The sequence below is a fragment of the Piliocolobus tephrosceles genome, chromosome 20 (genome assembly GCF_002776525.5).
Source record: "Piliocolobus tephrosceles isolate RC106 chromosome 20, ASM277652v3, whole genome shotgun sequence".
Lineage (NCBI taxonomy): Eukaryota > Metazoa > Chordata > Mammalia > Primates > Cercopithecidae > Piliocolobus > Piliocolobus tephrosceles.
Window position 1 is genome coordinate 11,086,082 of NC_045453.1, and position 17,337 is coordinate 11,103,418.

The following is a 17,337-nucleotide window of genomic DNA, read 5'->3' on the forward strand; positions in this document are numbered from 1 at the left end:
CTCACAAGTCAGTTTCCATCCCAGCACCCCAGGTTCCATGGCTCCCTGTCTGTGGTCCCCACTGGCTGGATGCTGTTGCTATGGCAACCGCATTTTAAGAGACTTCGGACCTCTCTGAGGCAACAGGCATTGATGGAGACGGGCTAATCCCACACCTCATGCATCCTTGGGCCTGTCTGGATGGAAGGCAGGGAGTGAAATGCAAGAATCAAAACTGGCTTTGGGTGGGGGGCTCAGGCCCCAGCCCCGGGTGTTCCCCCAAACGCACCCCCACTTTGCTGAGTCACACAGGAAGAGCACTTGGCTACAAACGCAGATTCCAGCCACCTGCCAGCCCCAAGAGTCTATTTTAACTCTTCTGTAGGCAGCCCTAGCAAGCCTTTTGACCGGCTCTGCTCATGACTCTGAGGCAGGCAGGCCCTAGACCACGCCTGGGGAAATCTTCAGTCTCGGAAGATTCCTGAAGCCATTTTAAGTATTGAGTGTGCGACTCTTGGCTGAGACAGATCCTGAGAAGCCCTAGTTGTCCTCCTATGCCTGGCCCAGGCCTGCCTCTCTCCCCTTCACAACCTCATTGTGGGGGACCTGTGCCCACCAGCCTCTTTCTGGAGCCAGGAAAATTCAGAGCTAGGTGACCAAGAGGCCACTTCAGTAATGCATCCTACTGCAGAGGCAAGGCAAACACTTTCAGCTTAATGACACTCCAGAGAGGCACTGGCAGGGGCCACTTGGGGCAGTAGGAAGGATGGGGCTTCTGGATGCCCCATCTAAGATCCGACAGATAGGACCCTTTTCACAGTCCCCAACCACCAGGACCCAGTCACCCACGGAGCCCCAATGGCACTGGATCACAGAGGCTGAGCCTAGAGAGGTGGATGTTGGGCAGGGAAGGGGACAGAAGACATTGAGTCCAGGGAGGCTTGGTGGGGAGATGAGAGAGAGGGGGGACCTTGAGGGTGGAAAGGATTCTCTCTGGAGGACAAGGACAAGATTCCACAGGGTTCCTTGAACTTGAGGATGAAGGTCCATGCCTATCGAAGGGGCCTCGTGAGACAGGGAGCACAGAACACATGTCCTTCCCTTCTGAGCACAGGAACTGGCCTCCGGCTCCATGAGGCAATTCTCTTTGCCAAGGCCAGTGGAGCTGGCTGTGCATGCCGTCTACAAGTGCCAACTCCTGAGGGTTGGCAGATAAATGCCCTGGATGCCTCACCCCTCAGAGGGTGTTCGAGGAGTCCATGCTGTCTTTCAGAGATCTCCAGCAAGATCTAGCTCCAGTTGCCAACATGGAAATTTGTTTGAGGGTGGGGCACAGTGGCTCATACCTATAATCCCAGCACTTTGGGAAGCTGAGTCCACAGGATCGATTGAGCTTGAGATCAGCCTGCCTGGGCAACATAGCGAGACCCCATGTCTACAAAAAAATAAATAAATAATAAGCTGAGCATGGTGGTGCATGCCTGTAGTCCCAGCTACTCAGGAGGCTGAGGTGGGAAGATCGGTTGAACCCAGGAATTTGAGGCTATGGTTGTACCACCGCACTCCAGCCTGAACACCAGAGTGAGACCTTGTCCCTGGGTGGGGAGGTGGAGCAGGGGGAGGCAATCCCAGCACTTTGGCAGGCCAAGGCAGGAGGACCACTTGAGCCCAGGAGTTTGAGACCAGCCTGGGCAATGTAGTGAGGCCTCATCTCTAAAAATAAAATACAATGAATTTTTAAAAATTAAAAAAAAAAAAAGAAAATTTGCTTGACAACGTCCTCTTTATTCCCTTTGCAGACTTACCTCCTACTCCCCCAGCTGAGGTTCCTGGATCAGCACCAAACACACTGATCCTTAAATCCTCATCTCAGGGTACATTTTCCTGGAATCCAAGACAAGGAACCACTCCCAAATCTCCCCAAAGATTCTGTATGAGGGCAACGCTGGACTTCGTGGCCGAGAGGAGAGCTGTGTAGGTTCCTGAGCTACAGGTGGGTGTCTGCCTGCCTGCGAGGGAGACCTCTGGAGGGGTCTGTGCCAACAGTTCTTTCCACAATGAGAGCCTGGAGGGATGGAGCCAATCACATGCTTTATTGCGCCCTGGTTCTGACGCCCACTCTCGCTACTCTGCATGGGTGAGGATCGGGTCTTCCAGGAGTTTTCTGGAGCCAGAGGCAGGTCGACAGTTCTCACCGTCCCAGCAGAGGCAGAATGTAAAACCAGTGCTCCATGGCGACGTCTCACTGGGACTGACCAGAGCTCCCAGCTGCCCCTCCAGCCGGGCCCTGTCCCAGTGCTCCCGGAGGCTGGTGCCACTGAAGGGGGCTCTCAGCTAGAGGGAGGCAAGGGGACTTGTCTGGGGTCAGTCCTCAAGGGATGTCTGTGAGTCTGTCCCCTCTGAGGAGAAGCTGCCCCCAGTGGGGCGAGGGACCTGGCTCTGCCTTGGGGGCTGCTGCCAGAAGAAAGTGGTGGCAAGTGAATGCTCCCGGGCAGGGTCAGGGAGCTCGTGGGCGCCTTTGCCGTCTTCAGCCTCTGCAGCCCGGCCAGCTTCCTGGGGTGGAAAGCCTGCCTGCAAAGTTCTGTTCTGTTCCCCTCTGGGGGCCCCAGGAAGCCAACAGGACTTTGGCAAACGGTCCATGCCCAGTGAGTCTAGTGGGGGCTGGTCCCACCTCCCCTTACAAGCGACCTCTACACTCAGACCCTGGCCCTTGGCCGCCGCCCCTCTTCGTTCTGGTCGCACTGAGTGAGCAGTGGGAGTCTCTGGGCAAGAGCACTGGGTCAGTGCCTTCTCCAGGAGCATCCGGATCTCCTCATGCCTGATCCGGGCCTCCTCCCAGAGCTCCTGGCCCAGGCCCACCCGGCTCAGGGAGGCCACCTGCAGCCCCACGGCTGCGAGCTTCTCAGCAGGGAACTCAGATGCCAGTCGTTGCAGGTAGCGGTGGAGGCGGCGCTGGTCCCCAGGACTGACCCTTGAGGCCTTGTCCAGCCTGAGCTGGGCCATCAGGTCCTGACAGTCCATGTGGAACCAGGTCATCTGGGGGACAAGAAGAGAGGGAGGTGGGGACTCAGGCTAGAAGTGGGACCGTGGAGGACTGAATTAATACGTGCCCCATGCCAGGGCCTCACTCGGCTTGGCCATGATCTTCTCCACTGACCATGATGATCCTGGTTTCCCTCTCTTCCCCGGGGTTCACACACCTGCCATCTGGAAACAGCCCCCAAGCACCCTGAGGATCATCAGACACTTTTTTTTTTTTTTTTTTGAGATGGAGTCTTGTTCCATCACCCAGGCTGGAGTGCAGTGGCGTGATCTCGGCTCACTGCAAGCTCTGCTTCCTGGGTTCAAACAATTCTCCTGTCTCAGCCTCCTGAGTAGCTGAGGCTATAGGCACCTGCTGCCATGCCCAGATAATTTTTGTATTTTTAGTAGAGACGGCGTTTCACCTTGTTGGTCAGGCTGGTCTCGAACTCCTGACCTCAGGTGATCCACCCGCCTTGGCCTCCCAAAGTGCTGGGATTATATGTATGAGCCACTGCGCCCGGCCCATCAGACACGTTCTAATAGACCTACGGGCCAGCAGGCACTTAGCTCTCTCTGGGGCTCAGTTTCTTCTTCTGTAAAATGGAAGTTGCACTAGATGAGCATGAAAAGCCTTTGGAGAGGTGAAATTCCTATCCGTTGTTGTATTAACCCCTGTGAGTGCTGTGAGGGAGAGTCTAGCTAATGTTTATTGAGCGCTGACTATGTGCCAGGTTCTGTGTGTCTCAAGCAGGATTGCACTGAACTGCACCAGGAGCCCATTTCACAGAGAAGAAAACTGAAGGTCAGAGAAGTGAACTCACACAGCAAGTCAGGGAGGAGCTAGGATTCCACCTCAGATCTGTCCTCCAAGCACCTCAGTGGGCAGAAGGAGAAACGGGCCAGGCAGGGGTGTGCCCTCACCATCACACCTCGAGACCATCAGCCACACCAGGCCCGGAGGCCCCCTCCCTCCAGCCGAGCCTCTGCCCCATTTTGTGATTCTGTCTGTCCCCGCTTCCCCCACAAAATGTCTGCAGACTGCAAAGAAGCCAACACATTCCCAGCAGCTTGTGAAAAACATAATCTTTCTCTCCATTAATTTAGAACCCGACGGCGAGCTGTTAGGCTGTAGGGATTGGAGAACCATTTTCTCCGAAGAGACCATCTTTCCACGGATTAAGGGAACTTGTCTTTAGATAAATGGCTTCATATTCGTGCAAGCACACGGAGCTCATGGCCGGGAAAGAGCTCCATAAATCTCCGTTAGTGGCACCATTGTGTTATTATTATTTAGGACCAAAGCTGCTGCACAACGTTCCCCACCAGGGGCTGAGCCTGGTGCTGGGCTGTCCCATCATCTGTCTGTCTGTCCAGGACTTGACCTTCCAGGCTAAGCTGGACAGAGATGGATAGCACCTCAGAAATCATCTTGCCCAACCCCTTGTGGAACGAATTGAAATTCAGGGCCAGAGAGGAAACAGGGCCAGCCCCGATCCAACAGCGAGAGTTGGACTCAAAGTCAGGGTTGCTTCCTCCTCTGCATGACTTCTAGGCCTGGCACAGACACCACCTCCACACAGGCCATCCCCAGGCTTCCGGCCTATCCTGACTCCCTGCACAGCCTCCCTGAGCCCCTGTGGGCCGAGCCTGTGCCAGGAACCGTGGATAGAGCTAGGACCAACTCGGACCCAGTCCCTGCCTCAGGGAGCTTGCCTCGTGGACACCATGCAAGAGACAAGTGAGTGACAAGCACCAGGACAACTTCAGATCAAAGTGGGCACCCAGAAGTGACAAAACAGGGTGATGACAGAGACAGGGGTGGGTGGTCAGAAAGAGCGTCTGCAAGGAGGGGATGTGTGAGCTGAGAGTAGAAGAAAGACAAGAAGCCAGCTGGTAAATGGGAAGAGCTTCCCAGGCTGAGGGAACAGCACATGCAAAGGCCTCAGAGCTGGAGCACGTTTGATTGATCCAGGAAGGCCAGTGGGGCTGGAATTGGCTGAAATCAGTGGGCAAGGCAAAGAAGCTTCCAGATGTCCTTAATCCTAGAGGCTCTACTCCTCTTCTTCCTCCTCCTAATGATAATAATGTTGATGTTAATAATAATTCTGAATTTGAACAAAGCCCTGTGCCAGGGGTTACTTCCACTGAAATCTGTCACTACCTGGTAAGGCTGGCAGTAGAGCCAGATGGTCTGGGTTTGAATCTCTGCCCACTCAGTTAGCTGTGTGACCCTGGGCGAGTTATCTGACCTGTCTCTTTCCTTATGTGGAAACGGGCATAATAGTAGTACCCGCCTCATAGGATTGGGGTGACAATAAAACAATATGTGAAATGACTAGAACAAGGCCTTGCTCATCATAAGAACCACACAACCATTAACTATGGTCTTAGCAAAGAGCTGAGGCCTAGAGCAGTGAAGATGGTGGTTGAGGTCACAGAACTCACTCAAGGACACGAAGCCCTGGGCTCCAAGGCTAGGATTCTGCCTGTATCGTGCTCTTAACTGTGCACAGCTGGAACTGGGGGAGCCCTTTGCTGCCACTGCCGACACCTGCCTCCCTTGCCTGCTGTCCCAAGCAGACAGAGAGTGCCCTGTCCTCCCAGGGCCCCAGGTGTGAGTTGACCAGAACCCTTCCTGCTGCCCTCTGAAGCAGCCTGTGATCGCTGTGGTCTGCACGCTGGGCCGGCCTGACAGCTGGGAGGCTGGGGCAGGGCTTTCTCATACTCTGTCCTTGGTGGCAAGTGCAAGGGGCAGCTGAGGGCACTGGGCCTGGGCCAGCCATGGGGGCCCTGTCCCAGCTGGACCACACTCTCCCAGCCTGCTCCTTTGTCCCCACAGACCTCAGTTTTCCCATAAGAAAAATTTTTTTAAAGAGAGATTTAGCTACATGAATTTAGGATGGGTGGCAGCTCTTAAATCAAATCCTCCTTCACCGCTGCCCTCTTTGGGCAGTTTTCTCATCTGTAAAGTGGGAACAACATTGGTGTCCTGTCATCAAAGAGGTACGGGTAAGAACGAAGTCAGGTAAGGTGTGTGAAGTGCTCACAGGAGGGTCTGCTGTGGTGCACACACTCCCAAATGTGCACTACCCTCCCAACAACCCATCCTCATCATCATCGTCAAGTCTGCTTGGAGAAGGGACTCTGTCATCATCTCTTCTCTCTTTGGGGAAGCATATAGGGCATGTCACGGGGCACCACGGACACATCTATGTTCAAATCTCAGCTCTTCTCCTTCCCACTGTTTTTTTCCTGTTACGAGACTTGGGAGTGAATCACAGAGAGCCTCGGGCTGTGTAGGTATCCCTGTCCCCGCTGTGCCCCCAGCCAGGGGATGGGCGTGGTGTCTGTGCAAGTGGGCGGGGGGGCTGTGCCTAGGTATCCAGGGGATGGGGGGTGTCTATGGAGGTAGGCCATGGGGCTGTGTCTAGGTATCCGTGTCCCCACCATACCCCCAGCCAGGGGATCGGGGGGATCCGTACAGGTGGGCCGCGGGGCTCACCCTCTTGCAGAAGCGGTGCAGGTGGAGCAGCGTCTCGAGGTCTGTGCGTTGCCGCTCGGCCGCCATGTAAAAGTGGGTCAGTTTAGCCTGGAAGGCCCGCTGGGTAGAGACAAAGGCTGCCAGCTCTGGGAACTCTGCTCCTTCTGCCCCTCCAGCCCCTCTGGCTGCAGCTCCCAGCTGAGCGGCCTGCTTGGACAGCTCCAGGCCTCGGCAGTACTGGGCCTGAGAGGGGAGAGAAGGTGGTGCTGACTCAGCTCCCGCCTTGGCTGGGACCTCCCTCAAAGGTCAACAACCTCCAGCTGCCCTGCTGCCAAGCCAGGAGACTTCCTGAGCTTCGGTTTCCTCATCTGTAGAATGGGGACCCTAACAGCACCCACCTTACAGGGCTTAGCTCCTGGTGAGGGGTGAACAATAAAGAGCAGTTACCATGCTTCTGGAAGTCTCCAGGCCCTCGCCATGGCAGTTCACTTTGCCTAGCCGGACTCTGCTTAGATGTCCCTTCTGGAAAACTTCTCTGACTCCAAAGGCTCCTGCTCTGAGTCCCCACATTCTCCCTTTCTGTGCACGTTTCCCTGTTTGTCCCCACCCCCGCCCTCGCTCCTCACTGGCCTGGGAATTCTGAGCACTGATACCGGGCTGAATCACCCTGTGGTCCGGAGCCTTGTCACATCGCATCATGTTGATGCAGCTTCCCTGCCCCTCAACCTCCGGCTCTGTGAGGCTGAGTTATCAGGTCTAGGGTGAGGCCCTGGAAATGGCATTTTAAGAAACCCTCTGGGGAATTCGGAATATTCTTTGGGCTTGGCCATGTGGTAAGAACCCCTGGGGCAGATAACATCTCAGCTGAACTCTGCAATCCAAGCTGGTTCCCTCACTGTCTCTGGAACTTTCCTTGCTCTTTCCCCCCTCCGCAGCTTTTCCCTGGCAGTGCCACCCCCTCTAATGCCCTCTCCATCTGCTCCAGTCCTGCTCTGCTGTTGTCTGGAACGCACTGCAGCCTGGAGGAAGAAGTTCTCAAACTCTGTGTGGGCTTTCTCCACTGTCTCCAAACTTCCATCCTTGGGGGTCAGCGTTTGCAGGCACCGACTTCCTTCCTGCTCCATCCAGTCGCTGACCTGGGGCAGGAGAGGCAGATTTGGACATGAGGGGCTGCTAGGCGACCTCCCTTGTCCAGCGTCCCCACTTCCTTGGAGGCTGAGGTCTTCTGTCCTCACTCATTCAGTGGCTAGGCCTGTGGCCACTGGCTCGGACTGACACTCTCCCAGTTCTGGGCATGGGAAGAAATGGCTTGCGGAGGGGAATGCGTGGTCACGTTCTTCAAAGTGGGACCCCAGGGGGCCTCTGGCCTGGCCGACGCCCTCAGTGCACACTGTTATCTGAATGAAGTCACAGGGTGGTGAACTTCAGGCCACTCTAACCACTCAGTGACGCCGGATCAAAAAAGGGGTGGCCTCAGGGGTGTTGAGCTCCCTGTTCCTGTATGTGTGCGTGCGCACGCGTGTGCACATGCAAACAGTGCTGGAGAAGCTGCAGGCTGCAGAGGAAAGTCCATGGGCCTGCTGGGAACTCACTGTGTGAACATGGTAAGCCACTCCTCCTTTCTGGGCCTCAGTTTACTCAGTGGTAAAATGGGGTAGACATAAAGATGCAGTGAGGGACAGTGGGTACATAATGGCTCTCAACCCCCTGAGTGGAAGTTCTTTTCTTATTCTGGGGCATCTTAAAGAGCCTATTCACTCACTTTATCCTCACAGATCCAACGTAGCAGGTGCTAATGTTACCCCCCATTCAACACATGAAGATACTGAAGCACTGAAGAGTTAAATATCTTGTCCAGGACCACACCATGAGTAAGCGCTGGAGCCGGGAATGGACCAGCACGGTCTGATGCAGGAGTGCGCCGTGCCCCGCAGCTCCAGGCAGAAAGGAATGTGTTGATTCTCAGCACCCGCAGTCAGATGAAGCCACACCAGGTGCAGGTTCCAGAATCAGACTCTGAGATATGCAACCACACGCAGGTGACATAATGTCTCCCAGCCTCAGTTTCCTTGTCTGTGCAGTGAGTGAAATCCTAGCACCTTCCCCAAGATGAGTTTGGAAAGCAATGATGTTCACAACGGCTTTGGCCCAGGGCTTGGCACAGAGTTGGTGCTCAATAAATGCAGCTCTTGGGGCCATGTTCTCACTCATTGAGCACTTATTGAGCACCATGTCATGTGCTATGCCCCAAGGATGCCTGCCTGGCCTTTGAAGGACTGCCAGCCTGGTGTCCTTTCTCCAGAACAAAGCACCTGGCTAGGGCCGGGCCCAGAGTCAGGGCTTTCCTGTGGAATGTGGCCAGGCAGAATCCCCACACCCCAAGCCAAACCCCCTTTCACCTGGTGAATGGCAGCTTCCAGGCGGCCCAGGCGGACACGGAGCTCCAGCTTCCCCAGGAGGCTGTTGGATGCAGTGACCAGAACATGAAGCTGCTCGTCCACAAGGCTGTACAAGGCAGTGGCTGCAGCCAGATGGCTCCTGGGAGGTGGGCGGAGGTGAGAAAAGGCCTGTGTTGCCCTCTCCACCCTGCTGTACTTCTGCCCCACAGAGGCCTGTCCCTCCGCCTCTGTGGCCCCAGCCTGGGTTCCCAGCTAACTTGCTGTGTGACTGTGGGCAGGGCCCTACACCTTTCTGGGCCTCACCCTTGGTCTTCCATGGGACTGGGAGGCCAAGAGAACACAGTAGGAAGTGAAATGACCCTCCCCCTTCCCTAGAAGGGTATGAAGCTGGCCCGGACAGGGTTCAAAGCCCAGCTCTGCTACCTTCTAGTAGGAGGCTCTGTGCAAATTTCTCAACCTCTCTGTGTCTCTGCTTTTTCTTCTGTGAGGTGGAGATAATCACAGAACCCATTTCATAGCATGGTTGTAAGGATTCAATGATCTAACGCCCTGGCCCTTAACTCCAGCTATACATTATAACCTGCCCTGGGAGCTTTAACAAATCTTAGTGCCCTGCCCCAGGCCAACGAAGTCAGCAGACTCTGAGTGAAGCCAACACACTGATGTTTTCTTTTTCTTCTTTTTTTTTTTTTTGAGACAGAGTCTCGCTCTGTCACCCAGGCTGGTCACCCAGGCTAGAGTGCAGTAGCGTGATCTCTGCTCACTGCAGCCTCTGCCTCCTGGGTTCTAGCGAGTCTCCTGCCTCAGCCTCCCGGGTAGTTGGGATTACAGGCATGCACCACCACGCCCGGCTAATTTTTGTATTTTTTATAGAGATGGGGTTTCACATGTTGGCCAGGCTGGTCTTGAACTCCTGACTTCAGGTGATCTGTCTGCCTCGGCCTCCAAAAGTGCTGGGATTACAGGCATGAGCCACTGCGCCCAGCTGGGACACTGATGCGTTCTAAAGCACCTCAGGCGGTTCCAGGGGCAGCCAGGGCAGAGAACCAGCGCTCAGCGTGCAAAACACTTAACACTGTGCCCAGCGCACGATGTTTGTCAGGTTCGCGCTATTTCTATTGCAATGGTGGGAAGTAGCTGCAACACGCCTGCCGGCCCTGCCTCCATTTCACAGATGGGAAAACTGAGGTCAAGGGAGGGGAACCGACTTGCAGATGGCAGCCTGAGTTGGAACCCCACCCAGGGCTGTTTCTGCACATAATTTTTTAAAATGCTCAAAGCCACAGGACACTAAGGAAGAAGTGTGGATGGGATTTCAGGCATAGTGATACTTGCGTGAAGGGAGGAATTTCAAACCCTGCTGTGCCCTCCTCTGCCTTTAGAGGCTCTGCCTTCAGAGGGAAAATGGAAGAGAGAAGGTGGAAGAAAAGCTTTTAACTTCCTGAAGGGTGCCTTGCTCTACCTCGGCCTCCCCATCTGACTGCAGCTCCCCACGGGTTGCCACCCTTGCAGGGAAGAGGTGTGGGCCGAGGGTGCGTGAGTGGGATAGAAAATACCTGCCTGCCTGGAGAGGGAGGAACGGAGGGACACGGACAGCCTGGGGCTGCAGGGACCCGCTGCAGAACAAACGCCTGCAGCAGCTCATGTGGGACCACAGTGCCCCCTGCTGGAGCTTCTGGTAGCTGTGGGTCTGCGGGGCCTCCGGTGCACAGGAGGAGCCTGGGCCCGGCAGGCAGGTGAAGGTGGAACAGGCTGAGAAAGGCAGTGCCAGCCCCCACCAGGCACTGAGGGGCAGGGAGATGACCCCACACCCAATGCTGCCCGTGCGTCCATCTGTGTGATCCTGCTCTCAAGTCTAGCGCAGCTCTGGGTGGTTTGTTCAAGATTCTCGGGCCAGACTGCCTGGATTCAAGTCCGGGCCCCACCACATCCCAGCTGTGTGACCCTGGACGAATCACTTACCCTCTCTGAGCCTCAGGTTCCTCCACTGTAAAATAGAGATAATACTTACAGCTACCTCAGGAGTGAATTAAATGAGTTGGTATTTGTAAAGCCCTGAGAAAATGCTGGACACATACAAAGTGCTATTTAGGTCTTGGTTCTGTAAATAAAATGTTCTTAAAAACTCATGCATACCAGCTCTTGACTTTGAATATAAGTAACTGTGTTCTAAGAGGGTGAAAATATTTGCAATTACTGACCAATTTAATGACTGACTTTCCCCCACCCCCTAAATTTAAGAAAGCTGGAACTTTCCAGGAATGTCTATAATTTATTCCAGCTCTGAGACCCCCGAGACACCATGAGGTTCTCACAAGTGTGTCTGAGCAGCCTACCGGGAAAGGCAGGCCCGGGTAGGGGTTCAATGCCCAGAAGGCCTGGCTTCAAATCCCCAACCAGCTGGTGCCTAGCCGCTAGTTCCGTTCGCTGAGCCTCAGTTACCCAGCAGCCAAATGGACAATGTGGACCTCACAGCATTCTTGCCAGAAATAAATGAGACAGGCTCTTGGAGAGGCTTAGCCTGGTGTGTGGGTCGGAGAAAATGCTTTGTCCACAAGGGTGACCAGAAATGGGTAGGCGACATCCTCCGATGCCCATCCCAGGCTCGAGACGGCTGGGGCTGAAGAAGGGGAAGCAGAGAAGGGGCGAGGAAATTGCCAGGGCTCAGGGTGGGTTTCTGTGACTAGGCCTCAGTCTGGGATACAGGCCCTGCAACTACTGCAAAGCTGGGCACCCTCAGGGCTTGCCTATGTGACCCCTAGGTGGTGTGGTCCCAGCTCCAAGCTCCTGGGCCAGAAACAGGATGGGGTGGAGGAGGAAAGGCCTGGACGTCTGTACCTGACATCAGGGCTGAAGTCCAGCCTGCTGGCATCACGCTGCAGCCTGGCCAGGGTGGCTCCACCTTCCCGCTGGAGGCCCAGTAGGCCCGGGTCCCTCAGCACAGCCTCCATCAGCTCCTTGGACTTGCTCAGGCACCTGGTGGCCTCCTGCCAGTATAGAGAGGTGCTCTGAGGCTCCATCCCCACTCTCCCTTTGCAACCTTCCAGGGCTCCCCACACCCAGACCAAGTCCAACTCCCAGTTTGGCATTCAAGGTCCTCCAGAAAGTCTGTCGTTTCTGTCTCTAAAATATCCCCTGTAGCCATGCCCCCTCTCATCACCATGGCAACCTCTCTGGTCCACCCTCCAGCATCTCTTGCTGGGACACCCATTCCAGCCTCTTCACTGATCTCCCTGCTGCCCTCTGGCTCCCCCTACAGTCTGTTCTCCACATGACAGTTGAACAGATCTCAGTGCAAATCTGATAACCCCTGGTTTAAAACTCTCCAGTGGCTTCCCTGCAGGCTTCAAATGGAATCTCAGACCAACTCTTCCTTGGTCCAGCTCCCGCTGCATCTAGAAGCTCCACTCGTGCTTCTCTCCCACTCATTCTGCTCCACATTGGCCTCCTTGCTACTCCTGAACACCCCAGGTATAATCCCACCTCAGGGCCTTTGCAAGTGTTTGCCCCCTGCCTGGAACACAGCCTCCCACAAAGGCAGGCTCCTTCTCAAACTTCAAGCCTCAACTTAAACTCCAGCTCTTCAAAGAGGCCCTCCTCCCTCATTATTCCCAGTCTTACTTCCACAGGACTTGACATAATTTGAAATGACATACCCATTTATTTGTTTGCTTTTTAAACTACCACTTCTGCCACAGCACCATGAACCCCGAGAGGGCAGGGACAAGTCAGTTTGCCCCAGGCTGGTCTCCAGTGCAGGGTACAAAGTGGGTGCCCCTCAAATATGAGTCAAGTGAATGATGAAAAACAGGGATGATAATGTCCTCCCCCTTTTCCCCAGGCTGCCCCCTTCTCAAAGTCCTTGGTCCCGGGAGTCTGGGATGTAGCGTGGCTTCCCCACCCACTGTGCTCCAGGCTCACCTGCATCCCGCCAGGGGGGTCGGCCTTCTCGAATTCCTCGATGGAAGCTTGTAGCAGGGAAGAGGCCTGCTGGAGGTCAGCAAGGAAAGGGTCCAGCTTCTGCAGGACAGAGGACCAGAGGGTGGGTGTCAGTCCAGGCCAACCCAGAGCATGCCTCTTCCATCCCAGGAGCGCACAGGGCAAGTGGGAAGCAGTGGCTCTCCAACTCCAGGTGCATCAGAAGCATCTGGAGAGCTGGTTAAAACACAGGCTCTGGGCTCTGCTCCTGAGTTTCTGCTTCAGTTCCTCTGGGGCAAGGCATGGTAGAAAGTGCATTTCTAATGAGTTCCCAGGTGTTGCTCATGCTGCCGGCCTGGGGGACCACACTTTGAGAACCACTGGTGTTGCATATGAGTGAGGGAGAAGAAAGGAGACAGGCCTGAGCGACTCCCAGGCCGGTGGGGATACCATGGTTGGTAAGGGAAGGAAGAGGGCAGAGTTAGGGCAACATTCTCAGCTGAGTCCCACTTCAGCCCAGCTCCATCACTTACAAGCTGTGAGGCCTTGGGGGGGGCGAGTTACTTAACCTGTGTCTCTGCTTCCTCCTCTTTAAAATGGACACCATAGTAGTTCCTGCCTTATAGGGTTGTGTCAGGATTAAACCCATTAATATATGCAAGGCACTTAGAACACAGCCCAGCCCGTACTGTGTTTATCGTCATTCTCAGATCTATGTAGCGGGCCTATTGGTAAGATTTCATGTAAAGGAAAGGGTTTAAAGCTAAAACACAGTTCAAAAACCAGTGGATTCATTGGAGGCCTCTGGAAAGGGAAGCTAGGACCCTGGGGGACAAGCAGAAAAGGGAATTGTTCAGTAGGTATCTTTTTGTACCATTTGAAATGTGAATATACTTACTGCCTATTCAAAAACACATAATTTAAAAAAAATCACCTGGGGAAAAAGTAAATAAGCCACCATGTTAGACTGTTAGTATAGACCAGTGGTTCTCAATGAGGGGTGACACTTTGCCCCCCGGGGACATTCAGCAATGTCAGGAGACATTCTTTAATTGTCATAATTTGTGGGGTGTGAACAGTGGGTAGAGCCGGGGCTGGTACCTAGCATGTCGCAATGCACAAGACAGCTCCCCACAAAACAGAATTGCTCGACCCCAAATGTGAATAGGTTACGGTTGAACAACCCTGGTCTAGAGAGAAGCCAGGGTCATTGACGGGCACGGGTTTTGGTGTGGTTTAAGCCCACTGAAAGGCACCCTCGCCCTATGTGTCCTCATGTACTACATTGGGTATGAAATGTCCCCTCTTGGGGCTGTGGGGAGGAGGGACTGCGATCACACAGGAAAGGAGCCCAGCACTGGCAGCTGCCTTATTTCCTCCCTCTTATCGGAGGGAACCAGACCCTGAGCTTCCTGAGTTGTGTGGGTCCATAGAGCAAGTGCCTGTAAATGTTATTTTATTTATTTTATTTTATTTTATTTTATGATTATTTTTGAGACAGAGTCTCACTCTGCCACCCAGGCTGGAGTGTAGTGGTGTGATCTTGGCTCACTGCAATCTCCGCCTTCTGGGTTCAAGTGATTCTCATGCCTCAGCCTCCCGAGTAGCTGGGACTACAGGTGCATACCACCATGCATGGCTTTTTCTTTCTTGTATTTTTAGTAGATATGAGGTTTTACCATGTTGGCCAGGCTGGTCTGAAACTCCTGACCTCATGTGATCCACCCACCTCGGCCTCTCAACATGCTGGGATTACAGGTGTGAACCACAGCGCCCAGCCCTGTAAATTTATTTTCAGTTAACATAGACATAGCTCTTATGTGCCAGACACTCTTCTAAGCTCTTTGCCCACATTAACTAAATTAATCTTCACAAAAATCCCATGAGGAGGTACTGTTATTATCCCCTATTTAGCTGATGCGGAAACCAAGGCTCAGAGAAGGTAAGTAACTTATCCAAAATCACACAGCAGAGTTGGGATTGCAGCGCACGCAGCCTGGCCCCAGAGCCTGAGCTCTTAATCATTCTACTCTGTACCTTCATTGTAAACATTTGTTGAGTGACTGTTCATTTTTTAGCATAGCAGGGTTGAGGCAGGAGTGAAGAGAGGAAGAGAAGGAGTGGAGGTCAGGGGCTAAAGGCTGTGATGGTAAACACCTGGAAGAATTGCACCCACTCGGTGTGGCAGTAGGGGAAGGGGCCTTCCAGGGCTGCGGGCAGCTGGCTGGGGTCCACATGGTGGCTGAGGGCCTTCAGTGAGGTCAGCACCTCCACCTGCAGACCAAAGAATCAGGAGAACCAGAGACTCAATGTGAGGACAGTCATTTTAGAAGGTCCTGCCCAGATCCCTGCCCCAGCACCAGTTCACCTCCCACAAGTAAGGCTGACTCCAGCTTTAAAAGTTGCTTTGTGGGCAACCAATCTTCTCTGGAAACTCTTACAAATCAAAATTCAGAACCAGACCCCAGTTAAGGAATGGCAAATAAACAGCACTCATACTGCCACTTTCCTGGCCTGTGCCCAAGGCAGGCATCATTAATCAATCATAGCACTCGCTCCCTCTGAGCTTAGCTCCTTCCCAATACAGCTCTCCGGGCAATCACACAAATGGATTGAAGCTGGCCCTTGTGATGAAACTTCTTTGTAATCCTTGCACAGCCACCAAGAGCTGTTTCCTTCTTGGGGCTGGTGAGAAAAGTCACTAAATCCCAACAGTGTCCCCTAAGAGATGGAAGAAGAACTAGGTGACTGCTTCTCCCAGGCAGAGACATTTGAGGTTTATGCTGGGAATAGCTCCAGTACCTAGGCTTGGGATTTGGTGGATTCTGTGGTTTTTTTGGACCCACCTGATATTCCTGCTACTCAAAGTGTGGTGCATGGGCCAGCAGCACCAGCATCACCTAGGACATGTTGGAAATTCAGAGTCCCAGGACCCATCCAGAACTACTCAATCAGAACCTGCACATTAATGTATTTCCCCAAGAGATCAGTAAGCACATTAAAGTTGGAAAAGCACGTCTCCAACCCACAATGTGCCTCTTCACTCACCAGAAGGAAGGAGAGTTTGAAAATCACATCCCGAAGCAGGACAGAGGACTGACTGCCCATACTCATTATTGTGGTGTATAGCACTAATTAAAGGGAGCTGCAGGGCTCTTTCCTGCAAAGTCCCACTTCAGCTCCACATTTGTATTAATTAGAGTGAGAAATACAGGAAGAGCAGGTCTGACCGCAGTGTGAAAAAGGCACTGGAGTCAGGTAACTCCAGCTCTGCGTCTAGCTTGCTGTGTGGCCTTAGGCTTCAGTTTCCCCCTCTGAAAAGAAAGGGAGGAGGGATGGACCAGATGAAGCTTTTCAGATAGGTTCCATGCCATGTGCAATTCTTGATTATGCGGCAGCACCCACCAGGAGTTGCTAGGATAGCCAGAGAGAAATCATTCTGTGACTGATTTGACGATGCCTGCCACAGAGCTATACTGGGGAGTGGTAGCACTCAGGCCTCGTATTTATTGCCCTACACTAGATTATTTCAAGGTCTCTTCTAGCTCATGAATTCTGCAGTTCTCCCTCCCCTTAACCCCAGCTCAGCTAGAGCCCAACGGCTCCCCTCCTCAACTGCCGACCCTGAGTCCCCCTCACCTGGATGTCAGGTAATGTCTGCAGCTGAAGAGCCGCCTCCTTCTCCCCCAGGAAGAGAATAGCTCGGATGGAGGCTGGGACCTGAACCTGTCAAAGACAACCACTGCAGAGTTGCTCTGCCCAAGCCTTCATGAAGCCTCACACACTTTGATTTCCTCCTTCATCCCCTGTAAGATGCAGGCAAATGGGCCACAAGGACAGGATGGGGCCCCCCCATGGCTGGGATATTTGTGTGATATGTTTGGACCGTGAATCATTGGTTGGAAGTCATGAGAGCAGTAGGTTCAAGCTGTGTTGCAAACCTTTCTAGATGACCTGCCCCTCTGGGCCTCAGTTTGCCCATCTACAAAGCGAAGGAGGTCAGACCATAAGGTAAGCAGATGCAGAACCTCCATTGACTCTGCTGCCCATAATGGCTGGATAGGAATCTCTTCTCTCCTCCCTTCTCAGCTCATGAGCTGTATGTGATCTAAGTCTAAGCCAATCAGTGCGTAGCATTCACGCCCAGGCCACAGGGTTGGGTGTGGAGGGACTCCTGAACCCACTGTAACTGAGACACAAATAAATGTTTGCTGAGACCTCTGGGAAAACGATCTCTTACTCTTTCCTAGTGGATTTAAATTAGAGACCATGTGAAGTCAGAGCTGCTGGGAGCCATCCGGCCACCAAGGGGCACGGGGTGCCAAGCGGGGTGGCTTGGCATCCTCCAAAAAGAACGGGGTCAGAAATGGAGAGAGAGGAACCAGATTCTAGTGACAACAGCTGAGCCCTTGGATCGAGCCATATTTGAAACTGGACTTGGCTCCTGGACTGTCCAGTGACATGAACCAATGAGCTTCAAGCTTGTTAGGGCTGAGTTTTCTGTTGTCTGCGGTAAAAGTCCCTGCTTGAGAGTCC

The 17,337-nt window shown here is 53.6% G+C and overlaps 1 protein-coding gene across 1 annotated transcript in view; it reads right to left on the bottom strand.

The window, feature by feature from the left end:
* Positions 1–2,313: 2,313 nt before the first annotated feature.
* Positions 2,314–17,337, bottom strand: part of KIAA1755 (KIAA1755 ortholog) — a 43,237-nt gene continuing 28,213 nt past the window's right edge. Inside the window, 8 exon segments of the mRNA XM_031934712.1 lie at positions 2,314–3,015; positions 6,506–6,727; positions 7,498–7,620; positions 8,884–9,022; positions 11,722–11,870; positions 12,805–12,903; positions 14,959–15,075; positions 16,441–16,527. Of these exon segments, the coding sequence (XP_031790572.1) occupies positions 2,314–3,015; positions 6,506–6,727; positions 7,498–7,620; positions 8,884–9,022; positions 11,722–11,870; positions 12,805–12,903; positions 14,959–15,075; positions 16,441–16,527 (1,638 nt within the window).